We start from the raw sequence: 18,203 nt of genomic DNA, 5'->3' as shown, positions 1-18,203 counted from the left end.
AAAAGAGAGGACTTGGAATGTTCCTCACACAAAGAAATAATAAATGCATAAGGTGATGGATACCTTAATTATTTTACCTTACCTGATTTTATTGTTACACTTTGTATGCTTGTATTAAAGTATCACATGTACCCCATAAATATACACAACTATTATGTATCATGATTTAAAAAGAAACATTTTTAAAAATTAAAAATAGAACAGAAATTCATGCAAGATTAAAAAGAATGTTGGGATACATTATTAATTCACTCAACAATTATTCATCCTGTGCCAGGAATTGTTTCAGGAGCAAGAATTGCAGCAGTAAACAAAACACACAAAAATCCTTGCCCTCAGGAAGCTTCATTTCATGTGTGAGATAGGTAACACAACAAATAAATAACAAAATTAATAGAATATGCTAATTTTAAGCACTAAAGAGAAAGATCAGAGAGAAAAAATAGAAATTTGGCAGGGAGATGCAATTTTAACTAGGGTCGTTAAGGAAGGCTTGCAGGAGGTGAGGGAGCCAACCATGTTTGATATTTCGGGGAAGTACTTTCTAGGCAGAAAGAAGACCAGGTGCAATGGTTCAGAAACAGGAACCCATCTAGTGTGTTAGAGAAACAGAGCCAAGGGTGCCAGTGACTCTCAGGAAGGATAAAAGCAAGTAAAAGTAGATGAGAATGTGGTCGAGAGATAGAAAGAGGGAATCATCAGGTCTTATAGATCAGTGCTATTCAATAAAAAAATTAGGTGAACCACAGATATAATCGAATTTTTCTGGTTGCCACATTAAATGGTAGAAAAAGACAGGTGTAATTCATATTAATATATTTTATTTAAATCAATATATTAAAAATATTATGATTTCAACCTGTATGTGATATATGCAATATTAATGTGATATTATATATTATGTTTTAAATAATTTTAAATAGACAATTTTTAGAGCAATTCTACGTTCGAGGCAAAACTGAGCAGGAGGTAAAGAGATCTATTTTGTATACAAAGTATTCGAAATCTGGTGTGTATTTCACACTTACAGCTCATCTCAATTTGTACTAGCCACATTTCAAGTGCTCAGTAGCCACATATGATAGTGCCTACTATCTTGAACAGCACAAATCTGGACATTTGTAGAACAATATAATGACTTTGGCTTTTGTGGTGAGTGAATTAGAAGGGCATGGAAGAGTTTTGAATGTAGGGATGGCACAATCTGACTTGGGTGTTCAACAGATACCTCTTGCTCCTGTGTTAAGCATGTACAGACTGTAATTAGATTATTTGTAACACAAAGGATAAATGCTTGAGGGGATGGATACCCCATTCTCTATAACATGCTTATTTCACATTTCGTGCCTGTATCAAAACATCTCATGTACCCTACAAATACACATACCTACTATGTCCCCACAAAAATGAAAACAATAAAACATACATATTTGTAAAATAAGTGGATAAATGTATACATGAATTTAAAAGAGAATGAACAGAGGGAAGAATGTAACTTTACATGTCCAAAACAAACTTTCAACAAGCTCTTATTAAATATAACAACTGAAGATAGACAAGCATAAGTCCAATAACCAGATTCTGATTTAGAGAATGATTGTAACTGTAGTTCTTTCAAGGCCATCTTTAAACAGGCTACCTCTTATTCCTGCAACATGCTGATCTATCTTCATGCTTCAAGACTCAGATCATTATCTTCTCTGGGATGTCTCCCAAGCACTGCCCCAGAAATAACTTCTCCTCCTACAATACTTAATCATAATCCTTGGCTTTCATGCTTGTTTCCTCTCATTGACTATAAAATCCTCAAGACAAGGTATATAACACATACATCTTTAATCCTAATGCCCAGTAGAGTTCTTGGAAGATGGTAAGCTCTCAATACACATTTGTTAATAGAAAGTAAAACAATATTTAGCTAATCATTCAAAAAATGGAATTATCACAAATGTCCATCAAAAGTACTATATTTATGCAATTAAATGCTATACATCCAGGTGAATGAACAAACTAAAATTATATGCATCGTGGATTATTATAAAGATAATTTTGAATGAAAAAGGCAAGACACAAAGGAGTATAAGCCATATGATTCCATTTTCATAATAATCGGTGCAGGCAAAACAAAGTTGACAGGGTATGGATTATTCTTGGAGGTAGTGACTGCAAAGGGGTAAGAGGAGATTTCTGGGATTCTGATAATATTCTATTTCCTTCTCTGGTTGTACAGTGTGTCCAATTTTTAAAACACCATTGAGCTATACAGTTAAATTGTGCACTGTCCTGTACATATATTATACTTAAAAGCTTCCACAGAAGATATACATAGTTTCTAAAAGACAACAAAACAAAAAATTTTAAATTATTTTAAGCACAAACAATTTTGTTCAGCTGTCTTACAATTCAATATATAAGAATAAATGTATGGCTAATTAGCATAGAGTATATGCATTTTCGTAATTAAAACTTCCACGAGTACAACATATGTTAAGTATTTTAAATCCGTTTTTCTCTTTCCTCAAATAAGGCTGTGAGTCATAATTTGGAAAACAGTTCAGCATGTAATAATTTGGTGTTTTTATTTTAAACCAAGCTGAAGCCACACAGAGCAGAACTACTCCACTGAGCCCTTTGCAAATCCTTGACCCACAGAATCAGGAGCAGATAAATGGTTGCTACTTAAACAAAACAGAAACCTTGTTTATATTTTTGTCCCATAATTTTCAATAAGTATACTTTAATTAAACATTTTAAAACCTGCAACTTTAGAATATATACTTCTTTTTGGTGGTTTTCAACCAGGGACAATTTTGTCCCCACCCCCCCCAAACCCACCAGCATATTTGGCAATGCCTTGAAACATTTCTTGTTGTCTCTGCTCAAAGGTAAAGTTTTGCTACTGTTATTCAGTGTGTACAACAGGCCAGGGATACTGCTAAATACCCTACAATGCACAGGATAACCCCTCACGGCTAAGAATTATCCAAACTTAAATGTTAGTAATGCTAAATTTGAGAAACCTTGCTCCAATATAATGACATAATGTTTGATTGATTGATTGATTGATTGATTGATTTGAGGTGGAGTCTTGCTCTTGTTGCCCAGGCTGGAATTCAGTGGCATGATCTCGGCTCACTGCAGCCTCTGCCTTCCAGGTTCAAATGATTCTCCTGCCTCAGCCTCCACAGTAGCTGGGATTACAGGTGCCTGCCAACAAACCTGACTAATTTTTATATTTTTAGTAGAGATGGGGTTTTACCATATTTGCCAGGCTGGTTGCAAACTCCTGACCTTAAGTGATTGGCCCACATTGGCCTCCCAAAGTGCTAGGATTACAGGCATGAGCCACTGCGCCCTGCTAGGAATTTTTACATCAGAATTTTTCTTGATCAACTTTATCATTTAGAGATTCTTGAAATATTGAAATTCCCCTGTTCAAAGCGAATGAATTTTCTTAAATTATGTATTGTTAACATCTTTTAAATTGCTTATTTTTAAATTGTTTGCCATGTTTGTTTTCCAATTTGCAGTAAAAAATATTTTGAGAAATATGTTCTTTATAACAATTTTATTCTTCTTTCTCCAGGCTAGACGAACAAAAGAATATCTTGTCAGAATTTCAAAGAGATTTCAATGAATTCATTTTATGGTTGGAGGAAGCAGATAACATTGCTAGTATCCCACCTGAACCTGGAAATGAGCAGCAACTGAAAGAAAAGCTTGATCAAGTCAAGGTAATTTTCCTTTCTCAGATTCCCCAGGGCTTACTTGTATAAAGAAGTATATGAATCTATGTTTTAATTTAATCATTGGTTTTCTGCCCATTAGGTTATTTATAGTTCCTTGCTGAAGTGTTTTTCTCACTTTGTTTGGTCTTAACCCTGCAATTCTCAACCAGCGCACATATGAACATATGTGTGTGTATATATATACATATATTTATGTGTGTGTGTGTGTGTATATATATATATATATATATATGCCTCAAATAAGGTTGGGAGGTATATATATATATATATATCCAAATAAGATACATACACACACACACACCTTATTTGAGGCATATATATATATGGTTGTGAGGTGTATGTGTGTGTGTGTATATATATATATGTATATATACCTCACAACCTTATTTGAGGAATATATATATACACATACACACATATCTAAAGATACATAATGCACAGCTTTTTCTTAAAAAGTGATTTGAATTTAATTTTAGAATTATTTGAGAACTTTACAACTTCAAATAATTTTAAAAAACTGATTAGATTGTGGAATCATAAAATCTAAATCTAAATGGAAATCACTTTTTAATCTGTCCTGGTCTACATACCTGGAGATTTGAGAATTGTCTTTAAAAAGAAGAATCCCTTTTCTTAGGGAAGATCTGAATTGCTAAATCAACCTCACTACTTCAGCCTCTAATTAAAGGCATTATATTCCCCTGTAGCAATGTTTCATTTTAGCTTATTTGTCTGGGGGTGTGGGACGTGGTGTTGGTTCACATTCCATTTGGTTGAATAGACATCCAGCTTGTTCCAGTGGCTTTTCATGCCTTCCTACTGTGATGTCTGCTTATTACGGATTACTTCCCTTGGCCGACTGACATGCTCTGATTGTACAGTTGGATTAACTTTCATGGTTTTAGTTTTAGGAAAGCAACTCTTTTGGATCTATTTCATTTTAATTGTTGAACAGAAGGTGAAAGGGGAAGAGAAGTTAATGTTTAATCATTCGCTGTTATGTGCCAAGCATTAGATATATTTACATCCACTATTTTATTTAATCTTCCTATCAAGCTTTGACAGTGGTTGCTATGATCCTCGTTTTACAAGATCACATAATCAAAAGGAAATGAAATTGCTCCTTTATCAATGATTCAGCTGGTTTACACATGTGGAGTCCATTGTCAAACATTTATTTCTATGAAGCAAGAAATTTACGCCTGAACAAGAGATAAAGTATAAAAATAACATATGACTTGATTCAAATTAAAACAAATATGGAACACTAACAATACATCAGTTGTTTTACTAGGTATTTGATATTCAAAAAAAAGAGAAAAGAATGGGAATCATTTGAAAATGGTTATACCCTAGAACAATGAACTCAGTCTATTCTTGGAAATTTATTTTTCCTAAATGTATTGAGTGTCATATACAGTGAATTGATAATTCACTTGAGACATATTTAATGGCATTTTCTTATTAATTAATACACATGATTCTATTTTCTCCTGAAAGAATCTAGATCAGGGCTGTCAAATAGAATTTCTGATATGATGAAAATGTTCTGCATTATCCATTTTTGTAACAACTTGCCATTTGTTTCTTTTGAATGCCTGAAGAGTTGGTAGTGTGACTGAGGAACTTAAGATTTTATTTTCATGAATTTTGATTAAATGTTAATAGTGTTGGATTGTGAATGGGTACTGTAGCAGACACTGCAACTCTAGATAACAAAAATAAATAAAATACAGTTGTTAATATCATGGTGGTTTGGGATGTCTTGGGAAAGAGCATACACTATGTGATACTGGATGAGTAAGAGAAATTTGGGAAAATGGGGTAAAAAATGACGATTCCAGAATAAAACTACCCAAATTTGAACCACAGCTTTGTTGCTTGCTAGATTTGTGTCCTTGGAGCTGTTATTTAATCTCTTGTCTCAATTTCCTGCCAGATATAGGTGATGGGGGGATGGAGGCAGCAAACTACATTGCCATGTATGTACCTATGCAACAATCCTGCATGTTCTGCACAGGTACCCCAGAACCTAAAGTGCAATAAAACATATATATATATATATGTCAATAAAACCAAACCAAAAAAATAAAATGAAGATAATAGGATTTACCTGATATAATTATTATACCATGAACATAAACTAAGATAATAAATGTGAAAAGTTAGCACAGTACCTGGCACTGTGCGTATTGAGAGTAAATACTCTCAATGTCAGTTACTTCTTAAGATGATAATGCAATTTCCTTCTCAGTAGCATGCTATGTTATGCTATGGCATTCTATGATACCCAAGAGGCTGATGAATTTATTTACATTGTTCTATTTCTGATAGAGATATGTTTTCAGATGCTAACTTTATTTGGCGGATTGCTTTACCACCTTACATTTTTCTCTTAAAAATTATGAGGGATAATATGATCTCTTTTTGTTCTACAAAGGTTTATCTACTGGGGAGTGAGTATTTCAATTAATCACCTCTGTGCTCTGTTAGAAAACTGCTGGTATTTGAGGTACCACTAGGCGCTCAGTCAAGTCGCTTCATTTTGATAGGCTAATCAATAGAAGTGAAGACAAGGTAGTTGGAATTGTGCTGTAATTCATTTTAAACGTTGTTGCATTTGTCTGTTTCAGTTACTGGTGGAAGAGTTGCCTCTGCGCCAGGGAATTCTAAAACAATTAAATGAAACTGGAGGACCTGTGCTTGTAAGTGCTCCCATAAGCCCAGAAGAGCAAGATAAACTTGAAAATAAGCTCAAGCAGACAAATCTCCAGTGGATAAAGGTTAGACATTAACCATCTCTTCTGTCACATGTGTTAAATGTTGCAAGTGTTTGTATTTATTTTGTTTCCTGGGTGCTACATTGGTAGGGGAGGAGGCTGTATGTGTTTTGTTTTTTAACCTGACCGTTTGCCTTGACTGTATGTTTGGTTGTGGCTAGAAAAAAATGATGATGGTGAAGGGCTTTACATTAATGACCAAATGCCAAAATGTACACCACAATTGTTTTGCATAAATTATTCTGCAGAATTAGACTGAAGAAATGATAAGGTATTTAATTCACTGACCAGGTATATATTGTATATATTGACAGTGTTTAAGCTAAAAGGACGTGGTCTAGTTCTACTTGAACAAATATCATAAATCAAAGTTAAATATTCACACCTATAGTTTAGACTTAACAATTAATGTATGCTAACATTCTCCTCAAGTTTGTTTATTTACTTACCTACTTATTTATTAACTTGTTATTTTTCTTCTTTCCACCTTGAATACTATAGAAATCTAATATTAATATTATTTATTAAATGAATGCTTATTTATTTTACATAAAGCAAGTAGTGCATATGAATTTATAATAAAAAGCAACATCAATTGATCCAGCACTATTTATTCAAAGATAATCATTTCCCCACTGTATTGTCATGGCATCTTTGTCATAAATCAAATGAACCTGTATGTATAAATCTGCTTCTGGATTCTCTATCCTCTTCCATTTGATTAAAATCTGTACTTTAACAGTACCTCACTGACTTAATTACAACCTCTTTTTATAAACAATTCTACTGAGCTATAATTCACATACCATTAAACTCACCCATTTAAAGTGGAAAATTCAATGGTATTGGGATATTACATTTTTAAGGTGTCATAAAATATTTAACATAAAAATCTTGTCATTTCAATCATTTTGTGTGTACAATTCAGTGGCATTTATTACAACCATCACCACAGTTTATCTCCAAATTTTTTATTACTCCAACCAGACACTCTGGAATCATTAAGCAATAGTTCCCCTTTCTCTGTCTTCCCATCTTCTAGTAGACTCTCGACTACTTTCTGTTTAAATGAATTTGCCTACTCTAGATCTTTTATATAATTCAATTATATGTTTGTCATTTTGTGTCTGCTTTACTTGGCATAATATTTTCAAGGTTCATCTATGTTATAGCATGTGTCAGAATTTCATTCCTTTTTATGACTGAGTAATATTCCATTGTATGTATATATGCAATAATTTTATTTACACATTTTGGATCTGGTTGTGTAAATCAGCCAACTTTGTTCTTCCTGTTCAAGATTGCCCTGACTACTTTTGGTTCTCTGAATAAATATTAGAACCATGTTGTCTATTTTTACATAAATCCTACCAGGATGTTGGATCAAATTTTGAATTTGGAGATCAGTTAAAATCTTTACAATACCGAGTCATCTAATTTGTGAACATTTTGAATTGCGTCAGGTTATTTATTATATTTTTTAAATTGATGATGCTGACATTCTTGTAATAGATCATTTACATTACATAAAATATTTAGGAACTAAAGTAAGTACTAATTTTATGACACTAAAATCAAAATGTATGCTTAAATATCTGTAATTCAAGCAAGTAGTCATTTTTTTTAAAAATCCCTTTTTGGTTTCTTCCTTCAATGATTTCAAAACATTTGTGTAAAGATATACGTACGTAACAAACCTGTACATTCTGCACTCTGCACATGTACCCCAGAACTTAAAGTATAATAAATTTAAAAAATATAGAGACTTTTATGTATGGAGGGAAGGTGGTATCCCTGCAATTAAATTTTATGGCTACAAAACAATGCAAATGAAATAATCCCTCATAAAAAGAGAACAAGAAGGAAGGATACCCAAAATGTTCTACAATATCGCAGTACATCTTATCACAAGAAGAAAAACAAAAATTATAATTGTAGGAAATATGAGAGAACTATCTATAATATACAATAGCAGCTTTGTGGATTGTGAGTCAAGGTTTTATGTGTTCTGCAACAGAACAAAAATTCAAAATTTTATGCTAGAAAATTTATACTAAGATTATGAACACCATCATGTAAAGACTTATATTGCTACATAATCAATAGTATCTTTTCCTATGCCAAAATCATAATTTTAATGCAATGTCTTTGCCATTAAATGCCACAGGATTTGGAATTTTATTCATTAGTCATATTAAAATTATTCAATCATTTTTTCTCCATCCACATGCCTCTGTATCCCTGTCAGTTTAGATTTAGAGATACAAAGCAAATGATCGGTGCCAGATTTAGGTAAATACACAAGTTTTTTTTAAAGTAAAGAAAAATGGCTTGTAACACTGGCAGACGGTCTTCATCTTCATTAAACCTCAAGATCTTACTTATTACAGGAGGGTAGACATGAAGGGGATCCCCTCTTTGTGTTTTCCAGTGCTGTTCTTTATCCAGAGGCTAAAGTGGGTGATATAATTGGAACTAGCGGGTCATAGTTACTAGGACATGAATATGTCAATTCCTTAGCACAGTTTCTCCAAATATATCCTAATATCATAATCAGTTGGCAGGTGCCTTTCTCCACAGCTAACACTAATTTGCTGCATTCTCCATATTGAGCAAACTGACCACTTACTTTTGTACCTTTAAAGTTCATTGCTGAAGAGAGGAAACAGTGGGTGAAGATAATATAGCTATTTCTTTAACGGAGTGGTGGACCGTATAATGAGTTCATTGCAAGTGCGTTACCTTGCTTTGGCCTGGGTAGCCTCTCTTTAAGCAGAAATGGAAAGGGTTGCTTTAAACTGAATATGGTCATTAGCTTAAATTTATGGGTACCTTCATGCTATAAAGGTTCATGAAGTGATATCCTCATTCTTGTCTAATACATAACTACATAACTTAACCTTTTACAGTCTTTAACGATAATACTGAACCATGAAGTGGGGATGTTGTTAAAGCTAGCCTCTGTGTTTCTCTCTGGGAATCTCATTCTATGATCTTCAAATACATTCCTGACTCAGTTGCTTTTAATATTTATCACTCTTCATATTTCTTTGTATTTTCTCTGAACATTTAGGTGTGTGTAGAAGACTCTCTCACCATCATTATCACTCTTTTCTAAGTTTCTCACTCTTTTATGCTAATTTTCATCTATGAATTTACATAGTACTATGTTTATTATGAACTACTTTTCTATATGCATGTTTGCCACTCTATTTCTGCCCCAGTAGTTTATGTAACACATTCTTTTCGACTCTTTCCCTGACCCCTTTTATTCCAGTTTCATCTCCTTTCATGTCTTTTTAATTTTGTGTCCCCTTTCCTCATTCTTTATTGGTCTTTGTACATGTAGTAGATGGGTATTTTTTAACTACCCCCTTATTTAAAACCAAAATATGCATTATCATTCTTTACCTTTGAATCTTATTGTATGCTTCATTAATTTAAAAAGTGCAAAGATGGAACATTCATTTTGCAGGCTCAGGATTATTTAGGTAGAAGGAGCCTCATGAAAGTCAATCATTTTCACATCTTCTGGATTAGAACGCTGAGTCCTAGAAAGGCTATGTGACTTATTTGAGACCATGTAGCTCTCTATTTAAATATAAAAGTGATTCCAAAATAAGAGTGGGGTTTTGAAGCTTTTGGTGATGCTCAAGTGATTTTTATGTGGATAATATCCTAGAAGAAAAGAAAAAATATGGAATCTCATTTCATTCCATTGCTCCTTTAAATATAAAAATGTGGATTTATTTTCTTTTAAAAACCTATATGAGTTTTTGCTTTGCTTTTTGCCCTTTGGAGAACTAGATGCTATTTTTTGAAATTACTTTCTAGAACCTTCTCTACTGTGAAACATTTATGATTGTGTAGTAGAGCAAAATATGTTTATGTTGTTTCATAATTAGTTATAATCCTACTGTTTTTAATGTCAAGTAATTTTACATGTATTGTATGTTATGCATTCCTATTAGTTTTAATAAATGTATTTTCATTTTGTTGGATAAATTTAAAATTTTCATCATATTTTACATGTAAACAGTAATTTACTATCTACACGTAAAATACCATTGACAAGTAAAATACACTGTTTACATGTAAATAGTGAATTACTATTAATTTTTTACTGCCCAGACAGTATAAAATGGTGCACATAAAGAAAAAAGCATTTTGGGAAACAGTTAAAATTTTCTGGAAAGTGAATTTTAGTTAAGTGCATCTTTAAAAATCTTATTCACTTTACCTAGGAAAAAGGTAGGTTTACAACTGTAACATATATCACAAAGCTTTAATATGGGAACAGTTTTTGTAATATTGATAATAGTATGGGTATTATTTTCAAAATAAATGGCAAAATAAAAATTATGAAATTAAAAATATAGTGCAACTCTTAGGACAAACTATCTTCCACAATATACAGTTGGCTGTTATCTAAATTGCCAGAAATCTAGTTCATTTTGTATTAACCTCTAATCATGTTACTTCTAAATATGTATCTGAGGAGTAAACACGTTAGATTTATTTTCATTTGTATAAAGTAAATAAATGTTTAGTCTTTTTCCAGACATGTTTGCTATGTAATGACAGTCAATATTAGTCATCAGTAAAAATTTGAACAGCAAAAAGGAGAAAATTAAATAAAGCTAGAGCTTGGCTTTCCCACTCCTTGCTCAAAAATGGACACTTTGTCCAATCAATTTCCTGTCACAAGATGATGATTAGTAGATTGTTGTAATAGTTGCCATTCAGTCCTGTCCTTAATGTGATTTTTTTTCAACCAAGAATAGAATCTTCACTGGTGTTCTTACCATATTGACTGGTGTTTATGGAACCCTGAAAAAAATGCTGTAAATAGGAATGATTATAATCATTATAGGAAATCATTTCTCTAGCTGGTCCCCTTCCTAGCAGGGACCACATAGTTCCACTGAAGCTTTTGTGTGCTCATGATTTTCTCCCTTAAAGTGTATTTGTAACACAGTTCACACAGTGTTTAATTTTATAAATCTGTGAGCTAAAATGCTATGCTATAAGAAAATGGTGTTCACCTGTTTATTGGGCATGTAGTCTGATAGTTCCTAGAAATCCATTATCTTGGATGTTTTCTTTATGCAAGTTCCTGGAAGTCCATTATTTGGATGTTTTCTTTATGTAGTTAGTAATTATATCAAAGCAGTTATACATTCATTAAATTATTTATTCAACAGCTATCTAATGAAAGACTATTGTGTGCCACATCCTGTTCTAAGCATATCATAATCACTTCCCACCCTTGCCTTATTTAAAGGACACACATAATTTTATAGTGCCTGGCATTATAAATATTCATATCTCTAATTTATAGTTGCTAAATAGTTTGAGGCTGATGGTTGGGGGAAGGGAGTAGTAATTTAAAGTTTATAACATGAGCATCCTTGACTTTGCCTCCTATAATTTCACACTGACATGAGGTTTATTACTAGGTTGTGTGTCATGAGTACATCTCAATTTGCTCTGACAGTTCTGGTTTTTGCCTGTTATCCTATCATAATTTTTAATACCTCCCTCTTTCATTGTCATGAGTATTCCACTTTACAAGATAAAATATATGGAGAGGGTCACCCTAGTTATGAGAACAAACATCAGGCTTTTAGTGCTAGGCTTGGCCCAGTACTCAATAACTATTATTATCATTATTGCTTTTGTTTTTATCAGCAGCAGCATCGTCCTTGTCATCATCATCTACCCTCTTAATACTTTAGTTAAGCTGAGAATTTCGGCCTATCCAAGAAACCTGATTTTCATTATCACAAAATTAATAACACTTCAATGACAATAAGTATATAAGAAGATGTGATATTTAACTTTCCAAATTATTGAAATGCTATGCTATATATGGAAAACTCTTTCTAACCCTGTTTTTCCTCTACTCTCAAATCACAATTGTCAACACAGAGGAAGACTTCTATGACCAAATTTGTGGGGTTATTTCCCCCCACACATCAAATAGCCATCACTAGCTGGGTATGTCATCTAATTCCATCCTGACACTATCTACCAAGAGATAGTGTCAGATCCCATAGATTGAGGTTTCAGTCCCCAGGACTGCCTCCTCTGCCCTCACACACACCAGTCTCAAATCCAGGTGTCTCGAACTTCTGACCCATGGGCTTCAGGTTGAGGTTCCCATGACCCCCTCTTTGGGTTCAATTAATTTGCTGGAGCAGCTCACAGAACTCCAGAATACACTTACTTTCACCTATTTATGATAAAGGATATTGCAATGGACACAGGTGAAGAGATGCATAAGGTGAGGTATGGTAGAGGGGGGAAGGAGGGAAAAGGGCATGAAGCTTTCATGCCATCCCTGAGTGCACCACCCTCTAGGAAACCCCACATATTCAGCTACCCAGAAGCTCAATGGACTGTGTCCTCTTTGTTTTTTATGGAAGATTGGTGACATCAGCATTCCTTCCCCTAGGGTATATGATGGGACCCTCTAATAGAAGGGTATTAAGACCTATAATCTGAAAGGTGGGGGAACGTTAGAGTGAAAGGAGAGCAGGAGGTCAGAGGCCTGCCCCTGAGACCCAACACACCCAACAATATCACAAAAGACTGTAACAAGGGCTATGGGTGCTATGAACCAGGAACCTGGATAGAAACCAATATATACCATAATACCACATAGGCAATGCCAAGAATATGGATCAGACACCTTACAAACAAGGAAAAAGTAAACAGGAGTGGTGAGGAGGTAATTTACTGTAGGCATTAATGATGAGATTATGGATTATGGATTCCACCTGCTACCAGCTATGTACTCTAATACCTACTCTGTCCACACCTCAATGTTAACATCCATAAAATTCAGAGACTAATTGAGGACACCTCCCCAGGTTGTGGTGAAAATTCAATGAGGTGGTACATGGGAAATGTGTAACACAGTATCTGGCATATTGTAATTCCTCAAAAAATGTGAATTTGAAAACAGTAGGTGTAATACAAAAATAGAAGGATGCAAAGACCAAGCACAAAATTATCTCTAATTCTCACCTTCTCCAAATTCTCAAAAGCCTCACCTTCTTAATCAGTCATAAATATGGCTCATGGGGAGAAAGCTGAACTATGTGCTACTATTATGAATGCAACAGGTGAAGGAGAGGAGAGTTAGAGGCAGCAAGACAATGAAATGGCTCTTGTGGAAGGCACAGAGGGTTTTCAGCCAGTGCTCTCCCATGCCACTGATATCATTATTTTCATTTTCTATGACCAACCAGCATTTCAGCTAAAATGTGTTGGAAAATGATAGATTTTTCTCCTCACGTTGCCTACCAAGCCCAACGAATCCAGCATTGTTTTCAAACACCAGCATTTTCACTTTTAAAGTATGAACCTAATTCAGATGACCTTTTAATTCTGAACATGATGTTTACCAATCGATTGGCCTGACTTTAACCCAGAAATCCAAGCAGAAAGCAGTTATACTTTCACAGTTTCTCCATCCCTTCCCCCAACCTTTATTTTTGATATCATCTTCCTCCATTTTGGTAAAATGATGAAAAACCATTTGTAGCAAGTAACGTTGAAGCCAGATAATTTTCTATTAGGAAACCTCACCAAATACAAAGCAATTTATTCATTTCAATATAATATTTTTTTAAATGTAAACAAAAATCCAGCATAAATTGTGAAGCACTGATACTTGTGCAACAACTATTTCCATATTTAAACTTTATCTTTGCCACTATATACATACTGAGGATGTATATCAAGCATGTGCATTTATCACTTAAGTATGCTGTGCCCCAGATTTTATTAAAAAGCTAATTTTCAACTAAAAACAGATTTAAATATTCTTGGCAATCTCTCCTACCTGTTTGTGATGAATTTAAAATGAAGAAGAGTATAAATGATGATGAAAAGAGAAAGGAGGAAAAAAATTTCTTAACTCTGGACCTTCAGTGTAACATTTTAAAATAAGTCCTTTATTAGCACAAAGGTGTTTGCCTACAGCAATGAATTCTAGAAAGGAGAAGAAATTATATAATAAAAAGGGATTTTGCTCATGTAAAATGTTTTTCTTTCCTTTTGTTTCTGCAGTGCCTTTACTTACTTAGCACCAACCCTGAGACTGGAGGGTGTTTCCTTTCTTTCTAATAATTTAATAATCGTGAAATGTTATTACATGGAAGCTTTCATATGCCAACTCCTTAAACTGAGGTTGAATAAGGAACAAAGATGAAAGGCCATATTTAAGAACACATATTGTAAATTCTAACCCAGTTTCATTTATTATATCACTTGCAAAGCCAATATGTAATACAAAAGTAAAATAACAGGGCAATTTTTATTAAAAATCAAAATCATACCAAAAATATTTTTGTCAAATTTTTATATTCATACATCAAGATGTCAGTTTATTTATGTAGCTAAAAATAATTAATACTGAATGCTGACTACTATATTGAAGTCAGCTGACCCCTAGTGCTTCAAACTCTAGGAAAGGGATACCAAATGCTGGGTTGGTTATGTATTCCATTTTTGTTGTAGACCACCTGCCAGGGCTTATAACAGATCTGTAATGGGTTTCTTACCTTTTACTGTGTAGAAAATGGATGATAGATTAGGCCTGGGGCCAGTGATCCATGGAATCCCAGGTTTGCAAGAAAAAGTTTATCACCATTTGATGTTATTTCTGTCTCGTGTCAGCTGAGAAGGATGAGCTAGATTATCTGAAAGTAAGCTGGATGCCAAAATCAGCATTCCCCTCATTTATCCACCTTATAGTTCAGGGCAAGGCCACTCTATGGGTAACGAAAAGGCTGATAAGGGCCTGATGGAGAAGTTTTGTTTTTCTGCCTTTTAATTGGCTTGCTGATATTAGAACTAATTACAAGACATTGAAGAGAGCATTTCATTGTTTGTTGCTAGAGAAAATCAATCAGTTTTGCTGTAGAAATGAAAGCACTTGAGCTGAATGTTGCACTTATAATTTGTGAACATTTTCAGTTATCACCAGGACAACTATAGTCCATCTTTGGCATGGTTGGCTGAGTGTGGAGGGGAAGACATGGACCAGAAAATGGGCCAGAAACCAAAGTTATCACAAGGGCATTTCGGGAAAATTCTATTTGTTCTGATAGTTTCAATCTGTAGGCAACTTGTAACTGATGCTCATAACTCAAATCCAGTCTAAAAAATTTCTTTTATGAAAGTGACACATCTGACTGTGATGTGGGTGACAGCAACGGTTTTGAATAAGACAGTTCTTGGACTTATTGAAACTTTTATAAAAGAATGAACATTCTGAACTCAATTGCAATGTAACTGACTATCATGAAGATTGCTTTCTGCTGTTACTATGGCTGTGGTGACAAATTTTAGACCATTGCAATTATCTCCTAGAGGTTGCTTTATTGCTTTCTTTTTATCAATGATGTGTATTTTTCTGTTAGAATAATTGAGATGCTTGTTAAGGAAGAGAAATTAATTAGCATTCAGGTGCTATATAGGTTCTTATTCATTGGAAACAAATAAAGAACAACAAACAAAACAAAAAAATAGAAAAGACACTTTATGGGTAAGATTTTACATAGTTTTGGAGCAGACAAAAACTATTTTGAGTACTAAAATAATTAAGAAAGATGGTGAGGCCAGGTCCAGTGGCTCACACCTGTAATCCCAGCAGTTTGGGAGGCTGAGGAGGGCAGATCACTTGAGGTCAGAGTTCGAGACCAGCCTGGCCAACATGGTGAAACCCCATCTCTACTAAAAATACAAAAATTAGCTGGGCATGAAGGCAGGCACTTATAATCCCAGCTACTCAGGAGGCTGAGGCAGGATCATTGCTTGAATCTGGGAGACAGAGGTTTCAGTGAATGGAGGTGAATGGAGATCATGCCACTGCACTCCAGCCTGGGCAAGAGTGAGACACTGTTTCAAAAAAAAAAAAAAAAAGAAAAAAAAGAAAGAAAGAGAGAGAGAGAGAAAGAAAAAAGAAAAAAAAAAGAAAGATATTGACATTAATATGTTCAAGTGTTTATGCTGAAACTAGAATACGGTATGATTAAATTATCATTTCTGCTTTGGGTGAAGGATGAGTTTTCTTAATGATACTCCTTTCAAATGTCTCAGTTCACATGTGGTTAATTCCCAAAGTGACCTCAAATATTCTAATGGTTTGTGTAATGAGTGTCACCATTCCACCTTCTCATTCTCCATGCCTCATCTCAGTTCTGGAAAGATCACTAAACTTGCAGTTAATAATTCAGTCTAGACCCAGGTTCACCACTCACTAACTCATAAATATGGACCACTTATTTAAATCTCTTAGCACCTCTAGTTCCTCATTTCTCCAACAATTATGCATTATGAAGCTTGTTTGCTCATCTCCCAGGGTCTAGTGAGGAACTTAAAGACACAATATATACTATCATACTTTATTATGAGGCGTTAAATTGTGGTTACTGATACAAAGTAGGTACCATAAAATTCTAATACCAGTAGTAAGGGGAAAAGATCTATGTGCCATCACATAGAACAGAACTTCTCAAACTTTAATGTACAAGAGGTCCTTGAATAATGTCATTTCCTTTAACATCACTGTTATAATATTGGCAAGGAAAAAAAATGTTTCTCAGCCAGGGGGCCACTGTCTGTGTGGGGTTTGCATGGTTTTCTCATGTCTCTGTGGGTTCCCTTCTGGTACTCTGGTTTTCTCCCACATCCCAAACTGTGTACGTTAGGTGAATTGGTGTGTCTACGTTGTCCCTATGTGAGTATTTATGTGTTTGTGACTGTGTCCTGTGATAGAATTGGCATCTCTGCCAAGGTTGGTTCCTGTCTGGTGCCCTGAGCTGCCAGGATGGGCTCTGGCCTCCCAAGTTCCTGAGCTGGAGTATGTGGCCTGGAAAATGAGTGACTGAATTAATATAAATTATTGTGAAATGAAAATTCATATACTATCCAATAATCATAAAGATGCATGACAATAATTGATGCTCTAAAGAAGTGCTCAGTGAGCTGCCATATTGGTTCTTGTTTGTTTTTGAACTTTGTGGTGAGAGAAGGCAATTCTGGCAATTTTTGCTTTGCAAACATTTGTTCCTTGAATGAACCACCACCACCACAACCACTGTCACTCACTGATTCACCAAAACCTGGGTAAATAATTTTCCTACTGGTTTTATTAATATTTCTAAAGTGGATGTATATCTCACACTTATTTCAGAGTTTATTGGAAGAGCTTGGGGTCTTTATTTAGATGTTTGGTCATGTTCTGTGACCACAAGTATGCAGTAGGAACTTAATTCTAGTTTATCAATTAGCCTATGGTAAGATTGGTTTCATTATATGTCATTTTGCCAAAGTCCCAGTTTCCAAGAATCTATCAACAACATTAATTTATGACTTACTGAAACAAGAATCACCTTAGGATCTTGTTAAAATCAATCTACTGATTCAGTGGGTCTTGCATAGGACTTGAGATTCTGCGTTCCCCCCTAATTTCAAGATGCTGATGCCTTGGCCCACTTGGTCTACATCTTAAATAGTAGGGATGTAGAGAGTAGCTGTCAAGAGTCTGTGTAGGAGTTGACCACCAACCCCATTCATTGGAATGCATACAGTGTATTCTGAGATACTGGAAAGGCCTTTGCCAAAAGATTTTTTTCTCTTGATATTTATGAAGCACATT

The 18,203-nt window shown here is 34.3% G+C and overlaps 1 protein-coding gene across 13 annotated transcripts in view; it reads left to right on the top strand.

Annotated features, from left to right (window-relative positions):
- DMD (dystrophin) overlaps positions 1–18,203 on the top strand; it is a 2,282,798-nt gene that overhangs the window by 1,444,071 nt on the left and 820,524 nt on the right. For all 13 annotated transcript variants that reach the window (XM_032285804.1, XM_032285805.1, XM_032285797.1 and 10 more), the window contains 2 exons: positions 3,587–3,734; positions 6,383–6,532. In XM_032285804.1, the coding sequence (XP_032141695.1) occupies positions 3,587–3,734; positions 6,383–6,532 (298 nt within the window). The remainder of the gene's footprint in view (positions 1–3,586; positions 3,735–6,382; positions 6,533–18,203) is intronic.

This window comes from Sapajus apella, unplaced genomic scaffold, assembly GCF_009761245.1.
Source record: "Sapajus apella isolate SASKATOON/1434 unplaced genomic scaffold, GSC_monkey_1.0 scaffold17, whole genome shotgun sequence".
Taxonomy (NCBI): domain Eukaryota; kingdom Metazoa; phylum Chordata; class Mammalia; order Primates; family Cebidae; genus Sapajus; species Sapajus apella.
This window is presented reverse-complemented; position numbering and strand designations above follow the sequence as displayed.